The 22,308-nt window shown below is 39.3% G+C and overlaps 1 protein-coding gene across 1 annotated transcript in view; it reads left to right on the top strand.

The window, feature by feature from the left end:
* Positions 1-22,308, top strand: part of HEPH (hephaestin) — a 65,276-nt gene that overhangs the window by 13,717 nt on the left and 29,251 nt on the right. Inside the window, exons 10-14 of the mRNA XM_012643079.1 lie at positions 722-872; positions 3,202-3,414; positions 12,520-12,733; positions 14,336-14,475; positions 15,251-15,382. Of these exons, the coding sequence (XP_012498533.1) occupies positions 722-872; positions 3,202-3,414; positions 12,520-12,733; positions 14,336-14,475; positions 15,251-15,382 (850 nt within the window). The remainder of the gene's footprint in view (positions 1-721; positions 873-3,201; positions 3,415-12,519; positions 12,734-14,335; positions 14,476-15,250; positions 15,383-22,308) is intronic.

The raw sequence follows: 22,308 nt of genomic DNA, 5'->3' as shown, positions 1-22,308 counted from the left end.
CCCTTTCTTTATTTCTTTCTCTTATTTGTTTTGTTTTCTTTTTTTTTCTTTTCTTCTCACCTCAGTGGCCCCTAACCCTTGTATTTGCTTGTCTACTTTTGTACTCGGTCCACCGATTCTAGCTGTGTAACCTTGGGCAAGGCTACTTAACCTCTTTTTGTCTTGGTTTTCTCATCTGTGAAAAAAGGATTTGTGATATAAGAAGGTAACTTGGGTTTCTGTGAGGATTAATTTAAATAATCTATATAAAGTGCTTAGCACAGTGTTTGGCACATAGTAAGCACTCATTAAATGTTAGCTATAATAATAATAATTATTAGTATTATTACTTTTATTTTCTAATTTCCCTGTAGAGCCCTCCCCTATTCTCCTGGCCATCTTCCTCTACTCTTCTCCCTGAGTGATTCTAGGCTCTCTCCTATCAAATTCTGTACTTCTTACAGTCCTCATTCTGTGATTTTTCCATACCCCCTTTCATAAATTCTTCCTCTCCAGTCTTGTCATTTTATTCTGAACTCTTTCTTCCATCTGTAATTTGTGGTTACCTGAGGAAAAACTGCCTAGCGACAATGGAAACTTTGGGCAGGAGGTATGGGATTGGCTCTGAGTCTGGAAAAGGAAATGGGAAAGAACCAGGGATCCTTGGATCTACAGCTACACAGTCTGCAACTGTTGAAACCATTGTTATTCCTCCTCCTACTTTCTTCCATTGGGCCTGCAGAAAGGGGTGGATAAAGAATTTTTTCTCCTCTTCACTGTGTTGGATGAGAACAAAAGCTGGTACAGCAATGCCAATCAAGCGGCCGCTATGTTGGATTTCCGACTGCTTTCAGAGGATGTCAAGGGCTTCCAAGACTCCAATCGGATGCATGGTATGGGCTACAACTGAGAGGTCCCAAGTAAAATCTAACCCTAACCATAATCATGACCAATCCTGAAAACACTGATTTCATTGGTCAGCTCTGTGCAAGATACAAGCTAGATTGAGGGATTCAACCTAAGACAATAGATCTTATGCTTAGTACCTTCTTTTGCTGTGTCCTGTATTACACACTACAGGGGGCACTGGAAGAAAGTACTTTGAGAGGAGAACTGTGTATAACTAGATTTACTAAAGAGTGTGAAGAATAAGCTGGGTGATACTTTTCCAGACTTATTTCCCTCTCCCCTTGCTCCTACCACCCTTGATCCCCAACCTCAAACTCCAGCCAAGTGGGGCTGTTTTTCTCTCATGAACATACCTTATACTTTGCTGATTTCATGCTTTTGCAATGCTATGCCCTTCACTTGAAATGTCACTCCTTACATCTTTGTCTTCAGGCTGTGGAAATTCTGCCCATTCTCTAAGATCCTCCTACTCAGAAGCTACCTCCTTCATGTGACCATTTCTTTATCATCCATACCCAGGGTGATGACACCCTCTTCTGAAATACCATTGCATTTTGATCAGACCATTTTAATAGAAAGATCCATATACTTCTCAATACTATAGTTATTTGTTATATTCTGCTACAGTGTAGTCTCTTTAAAGATGAGTATTGTATATTGCTTATCTCTGTATCCTCTACACTGTCTAATACATAGTGTTTATTGAATTAGTGAACTACCAGATGAATTGGTGGATGGGTGATAAGTGAATGAAGGGGAAGACATGATCCCCATTTACAGGGAGTCCCAGCAATTTGCAATGAGATGAGACTAATAGCACCCATGAAAATAATTATAGAATAATCCAAGATAGACTAAAATTAAGTACCGAATTGTGTGGAGCAGCTTTTAAGGAACATGAGAGTTCAGAAGAGGAGAAAATTGATGAGGAGTGATCAAATTAAAAGATTCTTGGAAGAAGGGAGTGCTTGAGCTAGGGCTTGAAGACTGAATAGTTTTGCAACCATAACATTGTAGACAAGGAAAGCAGATTCAGGGCTTAGCATCGTTCCCATCAGCATTCCAGGGGCTTATCAAACTGGGTGACTCATTAAAGTTGATTCCAGTGGATGTGAGGGCATTGAAAAGAGATCAGCATCAAGCAGGTCTCCCTGTATTTGGGAGAAGGGAGGGGAGAGTATGGAAGGTGGGAGGAGGAAAATGAGTGTGTTGTATTTTGGCTCCATCTCTTCATTCCCATCACTAGTTAGTTCCATTATTTGGAAAAAAGTAAGACAGTCTTGTGAACCAGGCTCACTTCAGTTTCAATTTACTGAGCATCTAATTGATATCAGGTAATGTGTCAGGTGTTCAGGCACTCATATAGATACAGAAAAAAATTATATGCTTCCTGCTAGGTCAATCTAGTGCAGGAAATAAGATTTCTAAGTAAATCATTAGACTCTGTGGTCAGTGATATTGTAGAATTTCTAGGGCAAAAGTGCATGGAAATCAAAGAGAATACAATAACTCTGCTTCACAGAAGAGGTAATATTTGAGCTGGGACATGATGGATGAGTAGTAGGTTTCCATAGAGAAAGACTAGAAGGGAAGTTTATTACAGGAAGAGCAAACAGTATATGAAAAGTCAATGGATGTTTCCTAAGCATATATTATGTTTAAAGCCTTGGGGATGCAGAGACAGAGCTCATAGGATAATGGTGTGTATGAGAGAGTGGGTGGGAGGACAAACTGCAGGTAGGGGTACCAAGGAGGAGGCTATTGTAGTTCAGGCAAGAACCAGGGCAGTATCAGTGAAGATGAAGAGGAGGAGACAGATTGAGAGCTGAGGATGGAAATTTAGGGAACCCCAACATTTTATGGATGAGTGGAAAATGCGGACAAGATGAAGGAACAATCAGAGAGGTTATAAGAGAACCAGAAAGTGCAGTGCCACAGAAACTAAGGGAGAAGAGTTTTAAGAGAGTGGGGATATGAGAGATTGGTATGTGTGCGTATGTGTGTGGGGATTGGTGGGTAGGGAGGAGTTATGGTAGTGGAGAGTAGTTCAGTGTTGTCAGGATATGGAGCATGGTAGAGGAGGGAGGGGGAGGAGGTGAGGCCAGAAAGGCCAGTTGAGCCCTCATCCTAAAGACACACAGATCTTCACAAGTAGAACTAAAGTGGCTTGGAGAAGAAGGCAGTGGAGTTGAGGATGACTCAACAGGTTCAAGTTGTGTACAATCATAGAACAGTGCTGATGCCATGCTGCTGGCTGGTGCCTGAGTAGTCTGGTCTCATCTCCCCATCTTGTCTTGTGTTTTTGTTTTACAGCCATTAATGGGTTTCTGTTCTCTAACCTGCCCAGGCTGGACATGTGCAAGGGTGACATGGTGGCCTGGCACCTGCTCAGCCTAGGTACAGAGACTGATGTGCATGGGGTCATGTTCGAGGGCAATACCGTACAGCTTCAGGGCATGAGGAAGGGTGCAGCCATGCTCTTTCCTCACACCTTTGTCATGGCCATCATGCAGCCTGATAACCTTGGTAAGTACCTTAGTAGCTGGGCCTAGGCTCAGAGGCTTCCTTGGGTATGGGCCTGGGGATTGGGGGGGGGGAAGAGGGAGGGCTGGTAAAGAGAAAAGAACAGACATGTTGAGTGTTGGGGAAGTTTTCAAAACACTTTTGTGTTTTCCCTCTTCAGTGTGCTCTCCATGTTCTGTTTATTTGGATTTTCTCCTCAGCTGAAAGCAGAATAGAGTGAGTAGAAGACTGAGGAAGCTCTTTTTTAGAACAACAAGAGTAGGGATGCTGCTGCTCAGCAGATTTTATATTATTTTATATTGGGAGGGAGGTTGATGGTATATACTTATGAGCACTGTCAACTCTGATATTCTGCAAAGATTTCTGCAAAAATCTCTTCCGATGTATGTGCATGTGTGTGTTGCCGTAACAGTTGCAGTCCAGGAATCAGAACACAGGAGCTCTGTAACATTGGTCTAGTGGGGTGGGGAACCTGCAGCCTTAATGCGAAATGTGGCCTTCTAGGTCTTTAAGTGCAGCCTTTTGACCAAACCCAAATTTTGTAGAACAAATTCTTTTATTAAAACGGGCGTAGCAGAGAAAGATGAAGCTTTTATTGCTTCCTTTGGTGCTTAAAAAAGAAGAATCTTGAAATTAGAGGGCTGCAGGTTCCCTACCCCTGCGGGATATTTGACTAGAATACTTGTTCAGATGCCATCTATTTCTGGCATTTCATAATGTGTTATTTTTTCTTCGGTCCCTAAGGTGTATTCTTTTTCCAGCCAGTAGGTGGCAATAGTGTTTGTAAGAAAAATCTGTCAGTTCGATGCAGTTTCTACTAAACTATTATCTTAGTTCCTAAATTCCATTCATATTTGGGAAAAAAAATTCCTTAAAACAAATATTTTTGATAATTTAATTATTTCAGCCTGTCCCTGAGTTTGAAAATCAGTGGACATAAAACTGGGGTCTCCCTAGATGTCTTCAGGTCCTCATTTCTGCCCATCTACCCAGGATACTTTCTTGGTCAGGGAGAGTTGTTGTTAGCAAATTAAAAACATCAGTTAATGGAGCTGAAAGAAACAAGAGGAACAAGTTCTTGCTGTGTGATGTCGGGAACTTCTCAATAAGAAAGACCTTACTCTGTAGCCTTAGCCCCAAAGCAAAATCCCAGATTTAATCTCCTTCCTGCAAAACCAGCCAGACTCCCCAGCCAGGTCTATATGCCTCCCCAGGGCTCACTGTTACTTTAGATGAATGAAATTATTTTTGTGCCATACTAAGGCTCAAGGAGGGTGGCAGTGGATGACTTAAAAACATTCTGATGTGTAGTCTGAAGGGAGAGGAGGAGAATAGGTTTATAAAAGTAAAGGCTTCAAAGGTTACCGTTGGTCAAGATTTCCGAGTTTTCTTACTAGCAAAAGCACAAACCCTTCATTACCTTTGCATTTTCAGACCTTTAAAATTATTTCCTTTTTCTGAAGAAATCTGAGTCATAGAACATTGAAACTGGTAGAGTTCCTTTGAGATAATCTCAATTCACTTGTTTTACTAATGGAGGGACGGGACAGAGATCAGGAGAGAGAAAATGATTAGGTCAGTTAGAAATGTTGGCTCTATTTTTTTCACTTCTCCCTTTTGCCCCTTCTCTATCAAATTCTATTGATTCTTATTCCTAGATGATCTCTTGAATCTGAACTCTCCATTCTGTCCCTGGAGACTTGCTCTCTGATTAAGATTGAGAGAAACCAACGTGACTACCTCTCCAAAGACAGAGCAAAGGTACCTTAGTTAAGGGAAGAGTTAGGACCAGAATCCGGCTTTGGGATTCTGGAGAGAGAGATAGTGATGGGCAATAGTAAATATACATATGTGCTTGAGTAGCTCTGCAGATGGTTTGAAAACATCACCATGGAGATTCAATGTGCTAGGTGTTGGATACTTATAATCATGTTTTAAAAAAATAGAAAAAAATGCCCAGAAAAAAATCAGCAAAATATTAAGAGTTTGAGTTGTGTAGGTCTCTTGGTAATGTTTTAATCCTCACCTCTTTTTTTATTTGCTCTAAATTTTAGTAGTCCTGTATTATATTTAACAGAAATGACATATTTTAAAATGTCACCTGCATAATATGCCTCAGCTCTTCCAATAGAACTACTGGTACTAGATCTTTACTAGCCAGGGAAAGTGGTAGATAAAAAGGCTAAACCTTGTAACATGTTATTTTCCGCCTAATTCATGTTAGATTTCTCAGCAGCAAAGACAGTATGTATTACTTCCCTGGCCCCTCATTAGGGTTTCTTTCCTCTCTTTTGTTCTTGGAGCTCTTTATTATTGTCCTCTTTTCCCCCCTTTCTGTCCTTCTCTTTTTCCTCCCACTCCTTTTTCCTCTCTTCTTTTATTTTTCCCCTTCCTCTTTCATTCTTTTTTCCTTTTTTCTTTCCCTTTTTATACCGCTCATCTTTCTTCTCCTCTTCTTTCCTTCCTTCCTTCATTCTTTTTCTTCCATCCATTTGTCTCCCATATTTCTCTTTATCTTTCCTTTCTTGTCATTTCCTCCTTCAGTTCTTTTTCTCTCTCTTATCTTCCATTCCTTATTTTAAATTATTTCTTTTTCTTGCCTTCTCTCTTTACTCCTTTCCTTATTTTCTTTCCTTTCTGATTGTCTTTCCCTCCTTTTTGCTTTCCTTCTCTCCATCCCCCTCCTTCCTTTCTTTCTGTTTCTTTTCTTTATCTTCTTTTATCCATTTTCTTTTTAATCTTTCTTTTGCCTTTAGCTTTCTCTCATTTTATTTTCTTCTTTTTCTTTTTCCTTATTTCTGTACTTTTTATTTCCTCTCTCCTTGTATTCCTCTGTTTTTCTTCTTTTTTCTTCCTCATTTTTTTTTGAGACAGAGTCTTGCTGTGTTGCCCGGGCTAGAGTGCCGTGGCGACATCCTAGCTCACAGCAACCTCAAACTCCTGGGCTCAAGTGATCCTTCTGCCTCAGCCTCCCGAGTAGCTGGGACTACAGGCATGTGCCATCATGCCCGGCTAATTTTTTGTATATATTTTTAGCTGTCCAAGTAATTTCTTCCTATTTTTAGTAGAGACGGGGGTCTCACTCTTGCTCAGGCTGGTCTCGAACTCCTGACCTCTAGCGATCCTCCCGCCTCGGCCTTCCAGAGTGCTAGGATTACAGGCCCGAGCCACCATGCGCAGCCTCTTCCTCATTTTTTAAACTTTCTTTTTCTGTTACATTTTCACAAAACATAGTAGATACCTGTTCTCTTCCACTTGTTGGTTTAGGTACTGGGGAATGTAAGGATCAATGAGGCAGCCACGGTCAATGTGAAAGGAAGATAGGTCTGTGAACTTTCGTTGTCACAATGACTGGGGGTGTGGAGAAGATGATAATGACATTTAGAGGGTGGGAATCAAAGATGCTAAAACTTTTCTGCAATATGTAGGACAGTCCTATGTAACGAAGGATAATCCCACTTAAATTGCTAATTGTGCCCCTGTTAAGGAACACCAATATGTAGTGTTTAAGGGACATAGGAAATGACTAATGACCAAGTTAGGAAAAGAGGAAAGGCCTCGCTAAGGAGTCAGGACTTTATCTTCTAGGTCATAAGAAGCCAGAAAAGATTTTGTTTCTTTTGTTAAGATGATGAGTGACAGGATGTGTTTTTCATTTTTATAAGTTTACTACAGGATAGTATGGATAATGGCCTTGAGTCAAAAGGAATCAGAACCAGCAAGGCATAGCAGAAGCTTCTTGAAAGAGATGATAAGATCCTGCCAGTGAGTGGAGGCAGTGGGAATAGAGAGAAGGACAGAGTTAGAAGATATTTGGGAGAGAAGTTGACAGGGTGTTACTGATGGGCTGAGCAAAAAGAAAAGATGCCTGAGGTTTCCAGCTTGCATGCTAGGTGGATGGTGGTGCCATCAACCAAATAAGCAAATACAAAAGCAGGGCAGGATGGTAAGGTTTGGGTAAAAAAATATTCATTTGGGGGCATTTTAAGTTCCTGGTGAAATCCAGCTGGTGGGGAGTTCATGGTAGGTAATTGTGGGTAGAAATCTAAAGCTTGGAGGAGAATCCCAGGCTAGAGAGAAAGAGAAATATTTAGGTGTTCTCATAGTTCAAGTCCAAAACCATGTAGAGTGATAGGAAAGAAAATTTAAGGCAGAAATCAACATTTAAGAGGTAGGAAGGAGAGGGGAATCAAGAATAAAGAAAAAGCAAAGGATTAGTCAAAGAGGTAATGTTGAAAAAGAAGTGGCTTGGACAATAGTGTCTTTATGAGAAAATCCAAGTAATGTGACAGCCCAAATTCACATGACTCTCTCAGAATGTCTTCTACTTATTCCCGTCCCCTTAAGTGATCATCAGACTTTCTTCACAACAGACCCTGAGCCATAACTTTTGGATAGTGTATACAATCATCCCTTTGAATGCACATTAATTCACTCAACACATATTTATTTCTCATCTTTTAGGTACAAAGACAGGTAGTGAGGTAAACAAGACAGACATGATCTTTGCTCTCTGGATATCCTCAATAAACACATAAATAAGATTATTTCAGATAATGATACATATCATGAATGAAGTAAAATACAGAAATGTGATAAAATAATGGAGGCATTACTTTAGACAAGGTTTTCCAGGAAGGTCTCTCTAAGAAAGTGACACTTAAACTGAGATCTAAGTAGTGAAGTGGGAACTATATGAAAATCTCTGAGCAGAGCATTCTAAGCAGAGGGATCAGCAGGGGCAAATATCCTACGATGGGAACAAGCATGGTTTTTTCAAGGATCAGAAGGAAAGCCTGGATAATACAAGAGGTGCTATATCACCACTGTTTTTTGTGGCTGAATGGAGGAGGGGATGGGTATATACACACGTAATGGGTGTGGTGCGCACCGTCTGGGGGGTGGACACGCTTGAAGCTCTGACTTGGGTGGGGCAAAGGCAATATATGTAACCTAAACATTTGTACCCCCATAATATGCTGAAATAAAAAAGAAAAAGAAAAAAGAAAGAAAGCCTGTATGATTGGAGTGTTATGAGGTAGGGGAAGACTGACATGACATGAGGTCATAGAGGTTGGTAAGGGTCATATTATGTAGGGCCTTATAGACCATAGTCAGGAGTTTGAATTTTATTTTGGATATGAGTGGAACACTTGAACCAAGGGAGCAATGTGCTCTGGATTATATCTGTTAAAGAGCATCCTGTATCCTGTGTAGATAATAACTGAAGGAGCAGAAAAGACAGTTGGGGGTCTATTGCAATTTTCCAGGTAAGAGATGCTGGTGGCTTGAACTAGAGAAGTGGCGGTGGAAATGAAAAAATAATTTTGAAGGAATTGCTGATAGGATTTACTGATGGGATAGATGTGGTGGGGCAAGGGAAATAGAAGAGTTAGGAAGCAGATATGGAAAGAAAGGAATTATCCTCTTCTTTCAAGGTGTCCATAAACTAGTAGAAGGGACCATTTTAGAAGAGAGGAACCCTTAGTCCTTAACCATGTGGTGCGATTCAGTAAAGTGCATTAGGAGTGGAGAGGCTAAGAATGTAGAGGTCAGTTTGGGCCAGAATAGTCAGGGAGGACTTTCTGGAAGAGAAGAAGCATGAATTGGGTCTTGGATAATGAGTGAGCTCTCATAAATATATACGGGGATAGAGTGGGCAGGTACCTTCCAGATAGAGGGTAACAACATGAATAAAAATGCCAAGGTAGAAATGAAATGTTTGAGAGAAGTAGTTAGAGGTAGATTTAGTTGGAGCACTGGTTGAATTTGAGACAATATGTGGGAAGTGGGACTGGGTTTGGGGCCAGCTGGTAGGAGGCTTTGAAAGCCAGGAAAAAGTATTGTATTGCTGGGATAGGCAGTAGGCAGCAAAGATAAGGGAACAATGAGAGTAGTGTTCTAAGAAGGTTAGCTTCTCTTGACCAACATTCTTTGAGTCTGAGTATCCTTGGCATAGACACCTGGAGGTTGAGATCTAGTCCAGGCAGCTCCACAGTACAGACATTCAAGACTGATACCTGAACATTCTAATGTAAAGAAATGAGCAAAGTCACTTCTAAAGCTCTCTTATGTAAGCATCCTTGTGATCAAGAAGTAGTACAGTGGTTTTTCATTACATGGATGAATTGCATAGTGGAGAAGGCAAGACTTTTTAATATACCTGTTACCCAAATCCCCTCCTATCCCCCCTCTTCTGAGTCTCCAATGTCCATTAAGCCACTCTGTGTGACCATACATACCCACTGCTTAGCTCCCACTTATAACTGAGAACTTTCAGTATTTGGTGTTTTGTTTCTGGGTTATTGCACTTGTAATAATGGCCTCCAGTTCCATTCAAGTTGCTACGAAAGACATTATTTCATTCTTTTTAATGGCTGAATAGTATTCCAGGTTGTATATATATACCATGTTTTCTTTATTGGTTCCATATCTTTGCAATTGTGAATTGTGCCACAATAAACATATGGGTGAGGATGTCTTTTTTTTTGATAAAATGACTTCTTTACCTTTGGGTAGATCCCCAGAAGTGGGATTGCTAGATTGAATGAGAGATCTACTTTTACTTCTTTGAGAAATCTCCATACTATTTTCCATAGAGGTTGTACTAATTTACATTCCCACCAACAGTGTATAAGTATTCCCTTTTCACCACATCCATGCCAACATCTATTGATTTTTGACTTTCTTTTTATTTCAGCATATTATGGGGGTACCGATGTTTAGGTTACATATGTTGCCCTTGCCCCTCCTCCCCCCCAAGTCCTAGTTTCAAATATGTCCATTCTTCGGGTGGTGTGCATTGCACTCTTTGTGTATGCATATACCTGTCCCCTCCTCCCTCTTCCCCCTCCCCCTCCCCCCTGCCCAACATCCAATAGATGTTATTCTTATATGTGCACTTACGTGTTGATTAGTTAATACCAATTTGATGGTGAGTACCTGTGGTGCTTGTCTTTCCATTCTTGGGATACCTCACTTAGTAGAATGCATTCCAGCTTTTTAATAATAGCCATTCTGACAGGGGTAAGGTGGTATTTCATTGTGATTTTATTAATAATTTACATTTTGATAGGTGTGTTGACCATTTGTATATCTTCTTTTAAAAAAATGTTCGAGTCTTTTGCCTGATTTTTAACAGGGTTATTTGTTTTTTTCTTGCTGATTTGAATTAAATCAAATAAATTGAAGTAAATTCTGGATATTAGTCCTTTGTCAGATGTATAGTTTGTGAATATTTTTTCCCATTCTGTAGGTTGTTTATGTACACTGTTGATTATTTCTTTTGGTGTGCAGAAACATTTCAGTTTAAGTCTCATTCATATATTTTTATTTTTGTTTTTGTTGTATTTGCTTTTGGGGTCTTTGTCATAAATTATTTGCCTAGGCCAATGTCCAGAAAAGGTTGTCCTGTTTTCTTCTAGAATTTTTATGGTGTCAGGTCTTGCATTAAGAAGTTCTTTTTTCTTTTTAAAAACTAACTATTTAATCCCACTTTTATTTCTTTGGTACTTGGTAAAAAAGGGACACAACTGGTCACTGCCTTTTTTGGAATAATTATTACAGCTTTATATTTATAGCTTCACTTACTAAACAGTTACTATGTACTGTGCTAAGCATTGTACACACATCATTGTGTTTAATTCTGAAACAACCAAATGAAGTGAGTAAAATGATCTTCATTTTACTTATGAGGGAATTGAAACATACTCAGGTTTAGAAATTGCGGGGAGTTAGCTACGCTCCCAGCAAAAAATCGGGTCCCTTAGGCAGGGGTCATCACAAAGGATAAGGAAATAATAGAAAATAGAAAATAATAGAATATAGAAATAAAAGAATACACTGAGATGAAAGTACAGTTTTATGAAGTACAGATTTATAATAGTTGGGGTATTGGAAGACCCCACAGCATTCCCATGAGCTGTGAGTCCCAGAGTAAAGTTTCACATGGGTATTTATTGGTACACTGATCAGTTGCCAGGGGTAACAGATTTATATAATAACAGGTAGTTCATTTTAGGTTAAAAGTCTCCCAAAAGGCTTCTAGAGATCCCTTAATTAACACTATCTACATGAACAAACGGTTACAAAATCTTTCATAGACAAACTTCTAAGTTCTAAGGTAAATTTTTCACTTAACAGAAGGGTTAAACAGAGATATAGTGGTTCCATATTTCTTTATCTAGTTATCGTGGATGGAGACAGGTAGTCAGGAGTCAAGCAGGAACTGTCCCTTGGGCTCATTGCTTTTAGCCGCAGGTGTCTGTCTCTTGGGTGGGCACTCTGATCAGCTGTCATCCCGTGGCTCCATGCAAACCTGCTTTGTCGTTCAAAGCAGGCGAGAACCGTGGGTTTGAGACTGCAGGGTCACCTTGGAAAGCAGCTGCCACTGACCTTTGAGATGCCCTCCTGAGATGGAGCAGCTTTTGATATGCAAGCTAACACGTTCACATATTCCTTCAGGGCAAAGCCCTGCAAAATTCCTGAGATCATTTCTGTCTCTAATATAGTTATATTAATTTATGGAGCGACAAGAAATTTTCACGAGGTTTTATATATATCAGCGATAAGTGAGAGATAGGGTTACCAACCATCCCACTTTGCCCAGTACTGAGGAGTTTCCAGGGATATAGTACTTACAGTGCTAAAATTAGAAATGCCCTGGGCAAACAGGAAGGAGTTGATCATTTCCAGTGGCAGAGTTTAATTTTTTATTTTTATTGATGCATAGTAAACATACATAGTTTCAGGGTACATGATAATTTAATACATTCATATAATTTGTAAAGATCAAATTACTGTACTTGGGATATCTATTACCTTAAGTATCTGTCTTTTCTTTAGGTTAGAACCATTTGAATTCTCCTCTTCTAGCTATTTTGAAATATATAGTAGATTATTATAAACAGTATATCTTTGGAGCTGGAGCTCTTAACATCTGCGTTCATTAGTCTTAATAAACTTGTTATATTCTTTTTATCTAGTGCATAGAAGAGCCTTATCTGAGACTACCCATTCTCTGCAGTATGCCTGGGGAGAGGCAGAAAATCCCCCAGGCACTGCCCAGGGGTGTTTTGACTCAGGTTTTGCTCTCTGATCCTCCCTCAGGGACATTTGAGATTTACTGTCAGGCAGGCAGCCATCGAGAAGCAGGGATGAGGGCAATTTATAATGTCTCCCAGTGTCCTGGCCACCAAGCCACCCCTCGCCAACACTACCAAGCTGCAAGAATCTACTACATCATGGCAGAAGAGGTGGAGTGGGACTATTGCCCTGACAGAAGCTGGGAACTGGAATGGCACAACCAGTCTGAGAAGGGAAGGTAAGTCTTCAGAAAAGGAGAGATCCCACTTTCAGAGAATCATTTTACAGATGAGGATACTAAAACTCTGAAATGAGGAGGCACTTATCTAAGGTCGCCTAATATGATAGCAACAGATCTGGGAGTAGGGACTAGAATGCAGGTCTTCTGAATTCCAGCTCAGTGCTTCTTCTATATTGGTATAATATGGAGCTGAAGTAAAAGACCTTGCCCACACCTTCATCCTCTAAATATTTGCCTCTCTTCCTTGAGTTAGCTGAAAGTACCTACCCTGGGACTTAAATTTCTTAAATAATTTACTCAAGGGACTGACTGCCCCTAACTCACCTGTCCCTTGACAAAACGGCATTGCATTCATTAAGCAGACTAAGCTGTGTAGCAGAAAAACTCAAAAATGGCATAGTTTAAATAAGATAGAATTTTATTTCTTACTCACATAATAGTACAGATATGAGCAGTCCAGGGCTGGTTGGTGAACTGTGTCACTCTCAACACTTACATTTGTCTCTGGGACCAAGATGCCTATTCGTGTTGTAGCCACTCCAAACTATCAAGAAGGGAGAAAGAAGTCAAGGGCAAGCATCGTTGTCTGTAAGGAGATGACCTGAAAGTTGTATTCATCACTTTCTCTGATAACTTATTATGCTGAACTTATATGGCCATGTGTAGCTGCAAACAAATCTGGGAAATGTAATCTCTGGTTAGGTAGCCATGTTCTCAGCTAAAACTTAGGTGATTCTACTACTAAAAAGGAAGGATGAGAAAATGGAACCAAGTTGCAGATTAGCAGTTTCCACTAGTTTGTTTTCAGTGCTCTTACTGTGCTTTGCCAATTTTTGCCCTTTATATTGGTTGTTGAAGGTTGAAGTCTTCTTGCTAACTTGCTCTGGAAATTAGGGAAAATGACTTCCCCTCTCTGAGCCTGGTTTTAGTCATCTTTAAAGTGATGTGGTATAGTTGAAAGAACAGGAATAGAGAGGAGGGAGGGAAAGAGCGGCAGGCTTGAATCTAAGTCCTGGCTCCCTTTCTGGCTGAGGGTGTCACTGTCAATAAGTCTTGATACCTCTGGACCACTGAGTGCACCCCTGGGACCTACCTACCTCATGAGTCAATTGGGAATGTCAAATGATAAAATAAATGATAAAGCTGCTTGTAAACTGGAAAGCATCCCATAAGGAGAAATCTGTAACGTTTCATTTCCTCCCTACTGCTCACTATTCTTTATCCTCTAGCTGCAGCAGAAGTTAATACTTTCCTGCCACCTTGTACCTTGTCCTTTCATCAAACTAGTTCCATCTGAGACATCATTAAGGCTGGAGCTAGAGCCCAGGGCTTCTGATTCTTACCCCAGTGATCTTGCCATATTAATTGTACAACATATTCCTATCTGGATGATGGTAAACAAGAAACATAAATAGATACTGAACCCTGCCATCTTTAATTGTAGTTATGTAGCCAATGTATGAGCAATCTGACATTAGAAAGAATAGGTCCCCTTCTTCTTTTATCTGTGACAGGAAGGTGGTTCTGACTTAGCTTCCTCATATCTGAAAATGAGGGGTTGAGGGTTGGGTACTGATAACACTCTTTGGATTCTTCTAGTTATGGTCACATTTTCCTGAGCAACAAGGATGGCCTCCTGGGTTCCAGATACAAGAAAGCTGTATTCAGGGAATACACTGATGGTACATTCAGGATCCCTAAGCCAAGGACTGGACCAGAGGAGCACTTGGGAATCTTGGGTAAGGGAATTCCACTTCCTTCCTATTGTCTAGCAGCCTGAGCTGTTCCTAGGGCATCTATGTCATATTAGGAAGGCCTCCCATTCCCCAGTTTCAATCTTATGATGTACTGGAATTATGGTCATATTTTATAAAACAGCCATGAAAATAAGCACTGAAAAGGGAAGAAGAGAATCATGAATTCTGCTGCAACTTAAACCAGGTTTTTCTAGGTTTTTGTATACCTTTGAAGTATGGAGGTCTCTGAGCATGATAGATTTTAATAGATACTAGAGGCAGGAGAACTTAGGAGCAGGCAAAAGTAGAAAAAAAATGACACATGGAAGCAGTTTTACCCCTGTACCCCAGTTTAATTATTGCTATAGATTATGTTTTTCCTGAGGTATACCCTTCAGATATTGCTGTAGATTTTTTTTTACCATTGTAGGGACCAATGGGTTTCTTCATTCTCATGCTGGGACAGAAGGGCCTGACTGGCCCCTGAAGAGATCCCAGCTATTCTGTATTCTGTGCCAAATTCTCCTTATCATCAATAATTCCACAGAGCCCCGATTCTCTACAGCCTTGGGCTATTATAGATAGAGGGTTGGGTGGGAAAAGTCAGTTTAAGGGCTTCTGAATCTAAAAATGGAGCCAGCCATGACTTTTAGTCTTCATAGGATCCTTTCTCAGGACAAACTCCTAATACTATGGGCTGCCATGTATGTCCCTTTATTTAATGCCTCCTGTTCCACTCCTCCACTAATGAGACTTTTACTTCTTTTGTTTATATTAGGTCCACTTATCAGAGGAGAAGTTGGTGATATCCTGACTGTGGTATTCAAGAATAATGCCAGCCGCCCCTACTCTGTGCATGCCCATGGTGTGCTAGAATCTAGTACTGGCTGGCCACTGGCTGCTGAGCCTGGTGAGTGGGGACACTTAGTAAAAGGATGAAGGATATGCAGCACTTCTGCTTCAGTCTTCTGGCTTGCTCTTTAAAAAAAAGTATATTCTTAGAAATCTGAAACAGGAATATTAGGAAATATCAGCTACAGGAATATTAGCAAAACTAAGCTATAGCCTGAGTTTGTCTCTATGAAATACTCATTCTCTCATTCCCAGAATAGGCTGTGGCTTAGTCTTGGCTAATATTCCTGTTTCAGATGTCTAAGAGCGTACCCTTGGCTATAGTCTGAGTGCCTAATCTTGGCTAGAGAGTGATCTGGCCCAGAACGCAGACTGATCATTAACCCCTGCCATAGATAAAGTTCTTGTCTCCTTAGTACAAACTTAATTCTAATCCCACTCACATACTAAGCTCCTAATATTAAATGTAGAGTGACCATATCTTGGCTACATTCTCTTCTATTAATTTATTCATTGAGTAAATACTTACTGGAGGCCTATTTGTTGACACGGACAACTTTAGAAGCTATACATGCAGTGGCAAATACTTGTCCCTGCCCTTAAGGAACTTGTGCTATTATGATAGAGGCAAGTATATTGGAAATTACAATACAGTCTGATATGTTTTAGATAGGACTTCTTATAGTGTGATAGAAAGGTATAGAAGAGCGTACCTAATCTAATGTTGGGATAGTCAAGAATGGTTTTCTAGATTAGGAGATATCTCAGCTGAGACCTAAATCAATTTAGTAAAGTAGTTTTTAAATGTTAGCATGCATTGGGATCACCCAGAAGGCTTGCTAAAATATGGATTGCTGGGATCAACCCCCAAAGTCTCTGATTCAGTACATCTATGATAGGGCTCAAGAATTTGCTAGTTCAAACAGGTATCCAGGTGTTGCTCATGCTGCTAGTTCAGGAACTACACTTTGAGAACAACTGACCTAAAGAATGAGAAGGAGGCATGTGGATGAAGGGTAGTGTAGAAGAAATGCAGGGAAAAAGAAGTTATAGATGCAGGGAATGCAATGCGTAAAAGCCCAGTGGTAAGAGAGATGAAAGTTGAAGTAGAGGAAAAGGTATGATTCTAAAAAGATCAATGAGGTAACATAAACAGGATTTGGTGATTAATTGGATATTGAAGGTGAGAGAGATAAGGATTCTTGAATGACACTCATGTTTTTGCAGGAAAATTCTTTAATAATATCCAGATTTTTGGCTTGGACAAGCAGGTAAATAGTGATACTGTTCATCAAGAGACAATAAGAGTCCTAAGATGAGACCCTGAAGAAGACCAATTTTTTTTTAGAATTTATAAATTATTTTATTTTTTTTTAATGGACAAAAATTGTACATGGTGATGTTTTGATACATGGAATGTACAGTGACCAGATCAGGGTAATTAGTATATCCATCATCTTAAACATTTGTTTCTTTGAATTGGGAACATTCAATATCTTCCTCCTAGCTATTGGAAACTATGTAATACATTATCATTAACTATAGTCATCCTACGTGGTATAGGACTATGGTCCCCAACACCCGGAACATGGACTGGTACTGGTCCATGGCCTGTTAGGAACCAGGCCGAACAGCAGGAGGTGAGCAGCAGGCCAGCAAGCGAAGCTTCATCTGTATTTACAGCCACTCCCCATGTCTCCCATCTCCGCATAAGCTCCACCTCCTGTCAGATCAGTAGCAGCATTAGATTCTCATAGGAGCATGAACGCCACTGTAAACTGTGCATGCGAGGGATCTAGGTTATGTGCTCCTTGTGAGAATCTAATGCCTGATGACCTGAGGTGGAGCTGAGGCGGTGATGCTAGGGAGCAGCTGCAAATACAGATCATCATTAGCAGAGAGGGTTTGACTACACAATAAATGTAATGTACTTGAATCATCCCCAAACTATCCCCCTTCCCCCGTCCATGGAAAGATTGTCTTCCATGAAATGGGTCTCTGGTACCAAAAAGGTTGCGGACCTCTTGTATAGAACACTAGAACTTATTCCTCTTATCTAGCTGTAATTTTATATTCTTTAACAAATCTCTTCCTGTCCCTCCCTTCCCCCTACCCTCCCCAGCCTCTAGTATCCTCTCTTCTGCTTTTTACTTCTATGAGATCAACCTTCTTTTTAGCTTCTACATATGAGTGAGAACATGCGGTGTTTAACTTTTCGCTCCTGGTTTATTGCACTTTATATAACGTCCTCTAGTTCTATCCATGTTGCTGTGAATGACAGGGATTTCATTCTTTTTTATGGTTGAATAGTATTCCATGGTGTATATATAAAACACTTTCTTTTTTATAAAGCCTAATCCATTTTTTTAAATTTCAGAGTATTATGGGGGTACAAACATAAATTACATAAATTGCCTTTGCACTACCAAACAAGCGTGCCCATACTCCAGACAGCACATATCACATCATTAGGTGTGGATTTACCCACCCCTTCATCCCCACTCCAACCTTCCCAACACCCTATTAATGGTACTTCCCATATGTGCACATTAGTGTTGACCAAATAGTACAAACTTATTGGTGAGTACATGTGGTGTTTGTTTTTCCATTCTTGTGATACTTCACTTAGAAGAATGGGCTCTAGACCCATTCAGGATAATACAATAGGGTAGTTCATCATTTTTCTTTATGGTTGAGTAGTATTCCGTGGTATACATATACCACATTTTGTTAACCTACTCATATATTGATGGGCACTTGGATTGTTTCCACATCTTTACAATTGTGAATTGTGCTGCTATAAACATTCTAGTACAGGTGTCTTTTTTATAGAATGCCCTTTTCTCCTTTGGGTAGATGCCCAGTAGTGGGATTGCTGGATCAAATGGTAGTTCTACTGGTAGCTCTTTGAGGTACCTCCATATTACTTTCCACAGAGGTTGTACTAGTTTGCAGTCTCGACAGAAGTGTATGAGTGTTCCTATCTCTCCACATCCATGCCAGCATTTATTGTTTTGGGACTTTTCGATAAAGGCCATTCTCACTGGAGTTAGGTGATATCTCATTGTGCTTTTAGTTTGCATTTCCCTGATGATTAGAGATGTTGAGCATTTTTCATATGTTTCTTAGTCATTAGTCTATCTTCTTTTGAAAAGTTTCTGTTCATGTCCTTTGCTGACTTCCTAATGGGGTTGTTTGATTTTTTCTTTCTGATTTTCCTGAGTTCTATATAGATTCTAGTTATTAGCCCTTTATTGGATGTATAGAATGTCAATATTTTCTCCCATACTGTAGGTTGTTTGCTCTCATGATAGTTTCTTTGGCTGTGCAGAAGCTTTTTAATTTGATCAGGTCCCATTTATTTATTTTTGTTGATGCTGCGATAGCCTTTGGGATCTTCTTTATAAATTCTTTACCTAGGCTGATGTCCATAAGAGTTTTTCCAATATTTTCTTCTAGAATTCTTATGGTTTCATGCTTTAGGTTTAAGTCTGTTATCCATTGTGAATTGATTTTTGTGAAAGGTGGGAGGTTTGTATCCTCTTTCAGTCTTCTACATATACCTATCCAATTTCCCCACCACCATTTATTGAAGGGATTCTGTTCCCAGTGTACGTTTTTGTCTGCTATGTCAAAGATTAGATGACCATATGAGGATGGTGTTATATCTGGGTTCTCAGTCATGTTACAATTGTCTATGTCTCTGTTCTTGTGCTAGTACCATGCTGTTTTGGTTACTATAGCCTTATAATATAGCTTGTAGTCTGGTAAATTGATGCCTCCCAATTTGTTCTTTTTCCTTAAGGTTGCCTTAGCTATACGGGGTCTTCTCTATTTCCATATGAGGCATAGAATTATTTTTTCTAGAGCTGTGAAAAATGATGTTGGTATTTTAATAAGGATTGCATTGAATCTGTAGATCACTTTGAATAGTATAGACATTTCAACAATGTTGATTCTGCCAATCCAAGAGCATGGCATGGTTTTTCATCTGTTTGCCTCTTTTGCTATTTTCTTCCTCAGTGTTTCATCATTCTTCCTATAGAGGTCCTTCACCTCCTTAGTTAAATATATTCCTAGGTATTTTATTTTCTTTGTTGCTGTTGTGAAAAGTCTTTGAGTCAGTCCTCAGCTTGACTACTGTTAGCTTATATGAATGCTACTAATTTGTGTAAATTGATTTTATAACCTGAGACTTTACTGAACTTATTTATCTATCCCAGTAGTGTCTTGGCAGAATCTTTGGGGTTTTTTAGATATAAGATCATATCATCAGCAAAAAGTGATTGTTTGACATGTTCTGGCCCCATTTGGGTGCCCTTGATTTGCTTCTCTTATCTGATTGCTCTGGCTAGGACTTCGAGCACTATATTGAATAGAAGTGGTGATAGAGGGCAACCTTGTCTGATACCAGTTCTAAGCAGGAATGCTTTCAATTTTTTCTCATTCAGTATCATGTTGACTGTGGGTTTGTCATATATGGCATTTATTGTTTTGGGGTAAGTCCCGTCTATGCCTATTTTGTTAGGCGTTCTTATCATAAAAGGGTGCTGAATTTTGTTGAATGCTTTTTCTGCATCTAGTGATAGGATCATGTGATCTTTGTTTTTACTTCTATTCATGTGATGAATTACATTTATAGATTTTCCTATGTTGAACCATCCCTGCATCTCCTGGGATGAAGCCCACTTGGTCGTGATGCATTAATTTTTTTGATGAGCAACTGAATTTGATTTGCTAGGATTTTATTGAGAAATTTTGCATCTGTATTCACAAGGAATATTGGTCTGTAGTTTTCTTTCTCGTTGAGTCCTTTCCTGGCTTTGGTATCAGGATGATGTTGGCTTCATGAAACATGTTGAGGAGGATTCCTTCCTTCTCAATGTGGTGTAATGATTTCTACAGGATAGGTGCTAGTTCTTCTTTGTAGGTCTGGTAGAATGTGGGTGTGAAACTATCTGGTCCAGGACTTTTTTTAAAGAAGTTTTTTTATTATTGCTTCAGTTTTGGTTACTTGATATTGGTCTGTTCAGGAATTCTATTTCTTCCTGATTGAGGCTAGGGAGGCTGTAATTTGTCCATTTCCTCCACATTTTCAAGTTTATGTGCATAGAGATTTATATAGTGTTCAGAGATGATATTTTGTATTTCTCTGGTATGAGCTGTAATTTTTCATTTCTGTTTAAGCTGACTAGAGTCCTTTCTTTTCTGCTTTTCATTAACCTAGGAAGAGGTCTGTTAATTTTGTTCATCTTTTCGAAGATCAACTTTTTGTTTCTTTGATTTTCTGTATAGTTCTTTTTTATCGATTTAATTTCGTTCTGTTCTACTCTTAGTTATTTCTTTTCTTCTCCTGAGTTTTGGATCAGTTTGCTCATCCTCTTCCAGTTCCTTGAGACAACTCATTATGTTTTTGATTTGTGATCTTTCTGTCTTTTGGATGTAGGCATGTATGGCTGTGCATTTTCCTCTCAGAACTGTTTTAGCTGTATCCCAAAGATTTTGATATCTTGTGTCCCAATTATCATTTATTTCAAAGAATCTTTTCATTTCCATCTTAATTTCCTACTTGACCTGTCATTTGGCAGTAGGTTGTTTAGTTTCCATGACTTTGCATAGAGATGAGTATTTCTGTTGGAGTTGATTACTAATTTTATACCACTGTGGTCTGAGAAGTTGTGTGGTATACTCTCTGTTACTTCTGTTTTTTAAAATTTGTTGAGATATATTTTGTGGCCTAGGATGGGATTGATCTTAAAAAAAATGTCCCATGAGCTGATGAGAAGACTGTATATTTGGTGGTTTGGGGGTATTATGTTCTGTAAATATCTGTTAGGCCCATTTGTTCTAGAGTTATGTTTAAGTCCATTGTTTTTTTGATTATTTTATGTTTGGAGGATCTGCCCAGTTCTGTCAGTGGTGTATTGATATCACCAGCAATTATGGAGCTACTGTCTATTATTGTGTTTTGAACAAGTAAGATTTCCTTTATGAATCTGTGCAAGCCTGTGTTAGGTACATAAGTATTTAGGATTGCTATGTCTTCTTGTTGAATTGTTCCCTTTATTATTATATAATGACCATCTTTGTCCTTCATTACTTCTGTTGATTTGAAGACTAAGTTATCTGATATGAGAACTGCTATACCAGCTTTCTTTTGATTTCCATTTAAGTGGAATATTATTTATATCCATTCACCTTTTATCTGCATGAATACTTGTGGTTAGATGTGTTTCCTGAAGATAGCAGGTACTTGGCCTTTGTATATTTATCCATTTGACCAGACCACGTCTCTTCAGTGGACAGTTTATTGAAAGAATTGATAAGTGGGATGGATTTCTGTTTATCCTGTTGAGTTGAACCTTGTGGCTTTGTTTTATCTCTTGAGCCATTGTGGTATCTTCCCTTCAACCTTTAGCTTTTGGGTGATTTTACACTGGTGAGTGTTTATTCTGTTAATCCATGAATAGTGAAGTTGTGAGGACTTCCTGTTCCTGCAGGACAGGTCTTGTCTTGACTAATTTCCTCCGTGTTTCCTTGTCTGAGAAAGACTTTATTTCCTCCTCATATGTGAAACTTAGTTTTGCAGGATACAGCATTCTAGGGTGGCTATTATTCTGTTTAAGAAGACTAAAAATGGGGCCCGAATCTCTTCTGGCTTGTAAGGTCTCAGTTTGAGAAGTTTGCAGTTAGTCTAATGGGTTTTCCTTTTTAAGTTACCTGATGCTTTTGGTTTTGGAATAGAATGCCTCTTTTCTGTTTATTTTGGCCAGTATGATGACTATGTGTCATGTTGTTTGCCTCTTTGCAGTGAATCTCCCAAGAATCCTTTGAGATTCTTGCATATGGATATCTAGATTTCTAGCAAGACCAGGGAAATTTTCTTCAATTATTCTCCCAAATAAATCATCCAACCCTTGTGTATTTTCTTCTTCAGCCTCAGGGATGCCCACGATTCTTACGTTAGGCCTCTTTATATAATCC

This window comes from Propithecus coquereli, unplaced genomic scaffold (genome assembly GCF_000956105.1).
Source record: "Propithecus coquereli isolate 6110/MARCELLA unplaced genomic scaffold, Pcoq_1.0 Scaffold101, whole genome shotgun sequence".
Lineage (NCBI taxonomy): Eukaryota > Metazoa > Chordata > Mammalia > Primates > Indriidae > Propithecus > Propithecus coquereli.
Note: the sequence above shows the minus strand (reverse complement) of the source record. Positions and strands in the feature narration are given on the sequence as shown.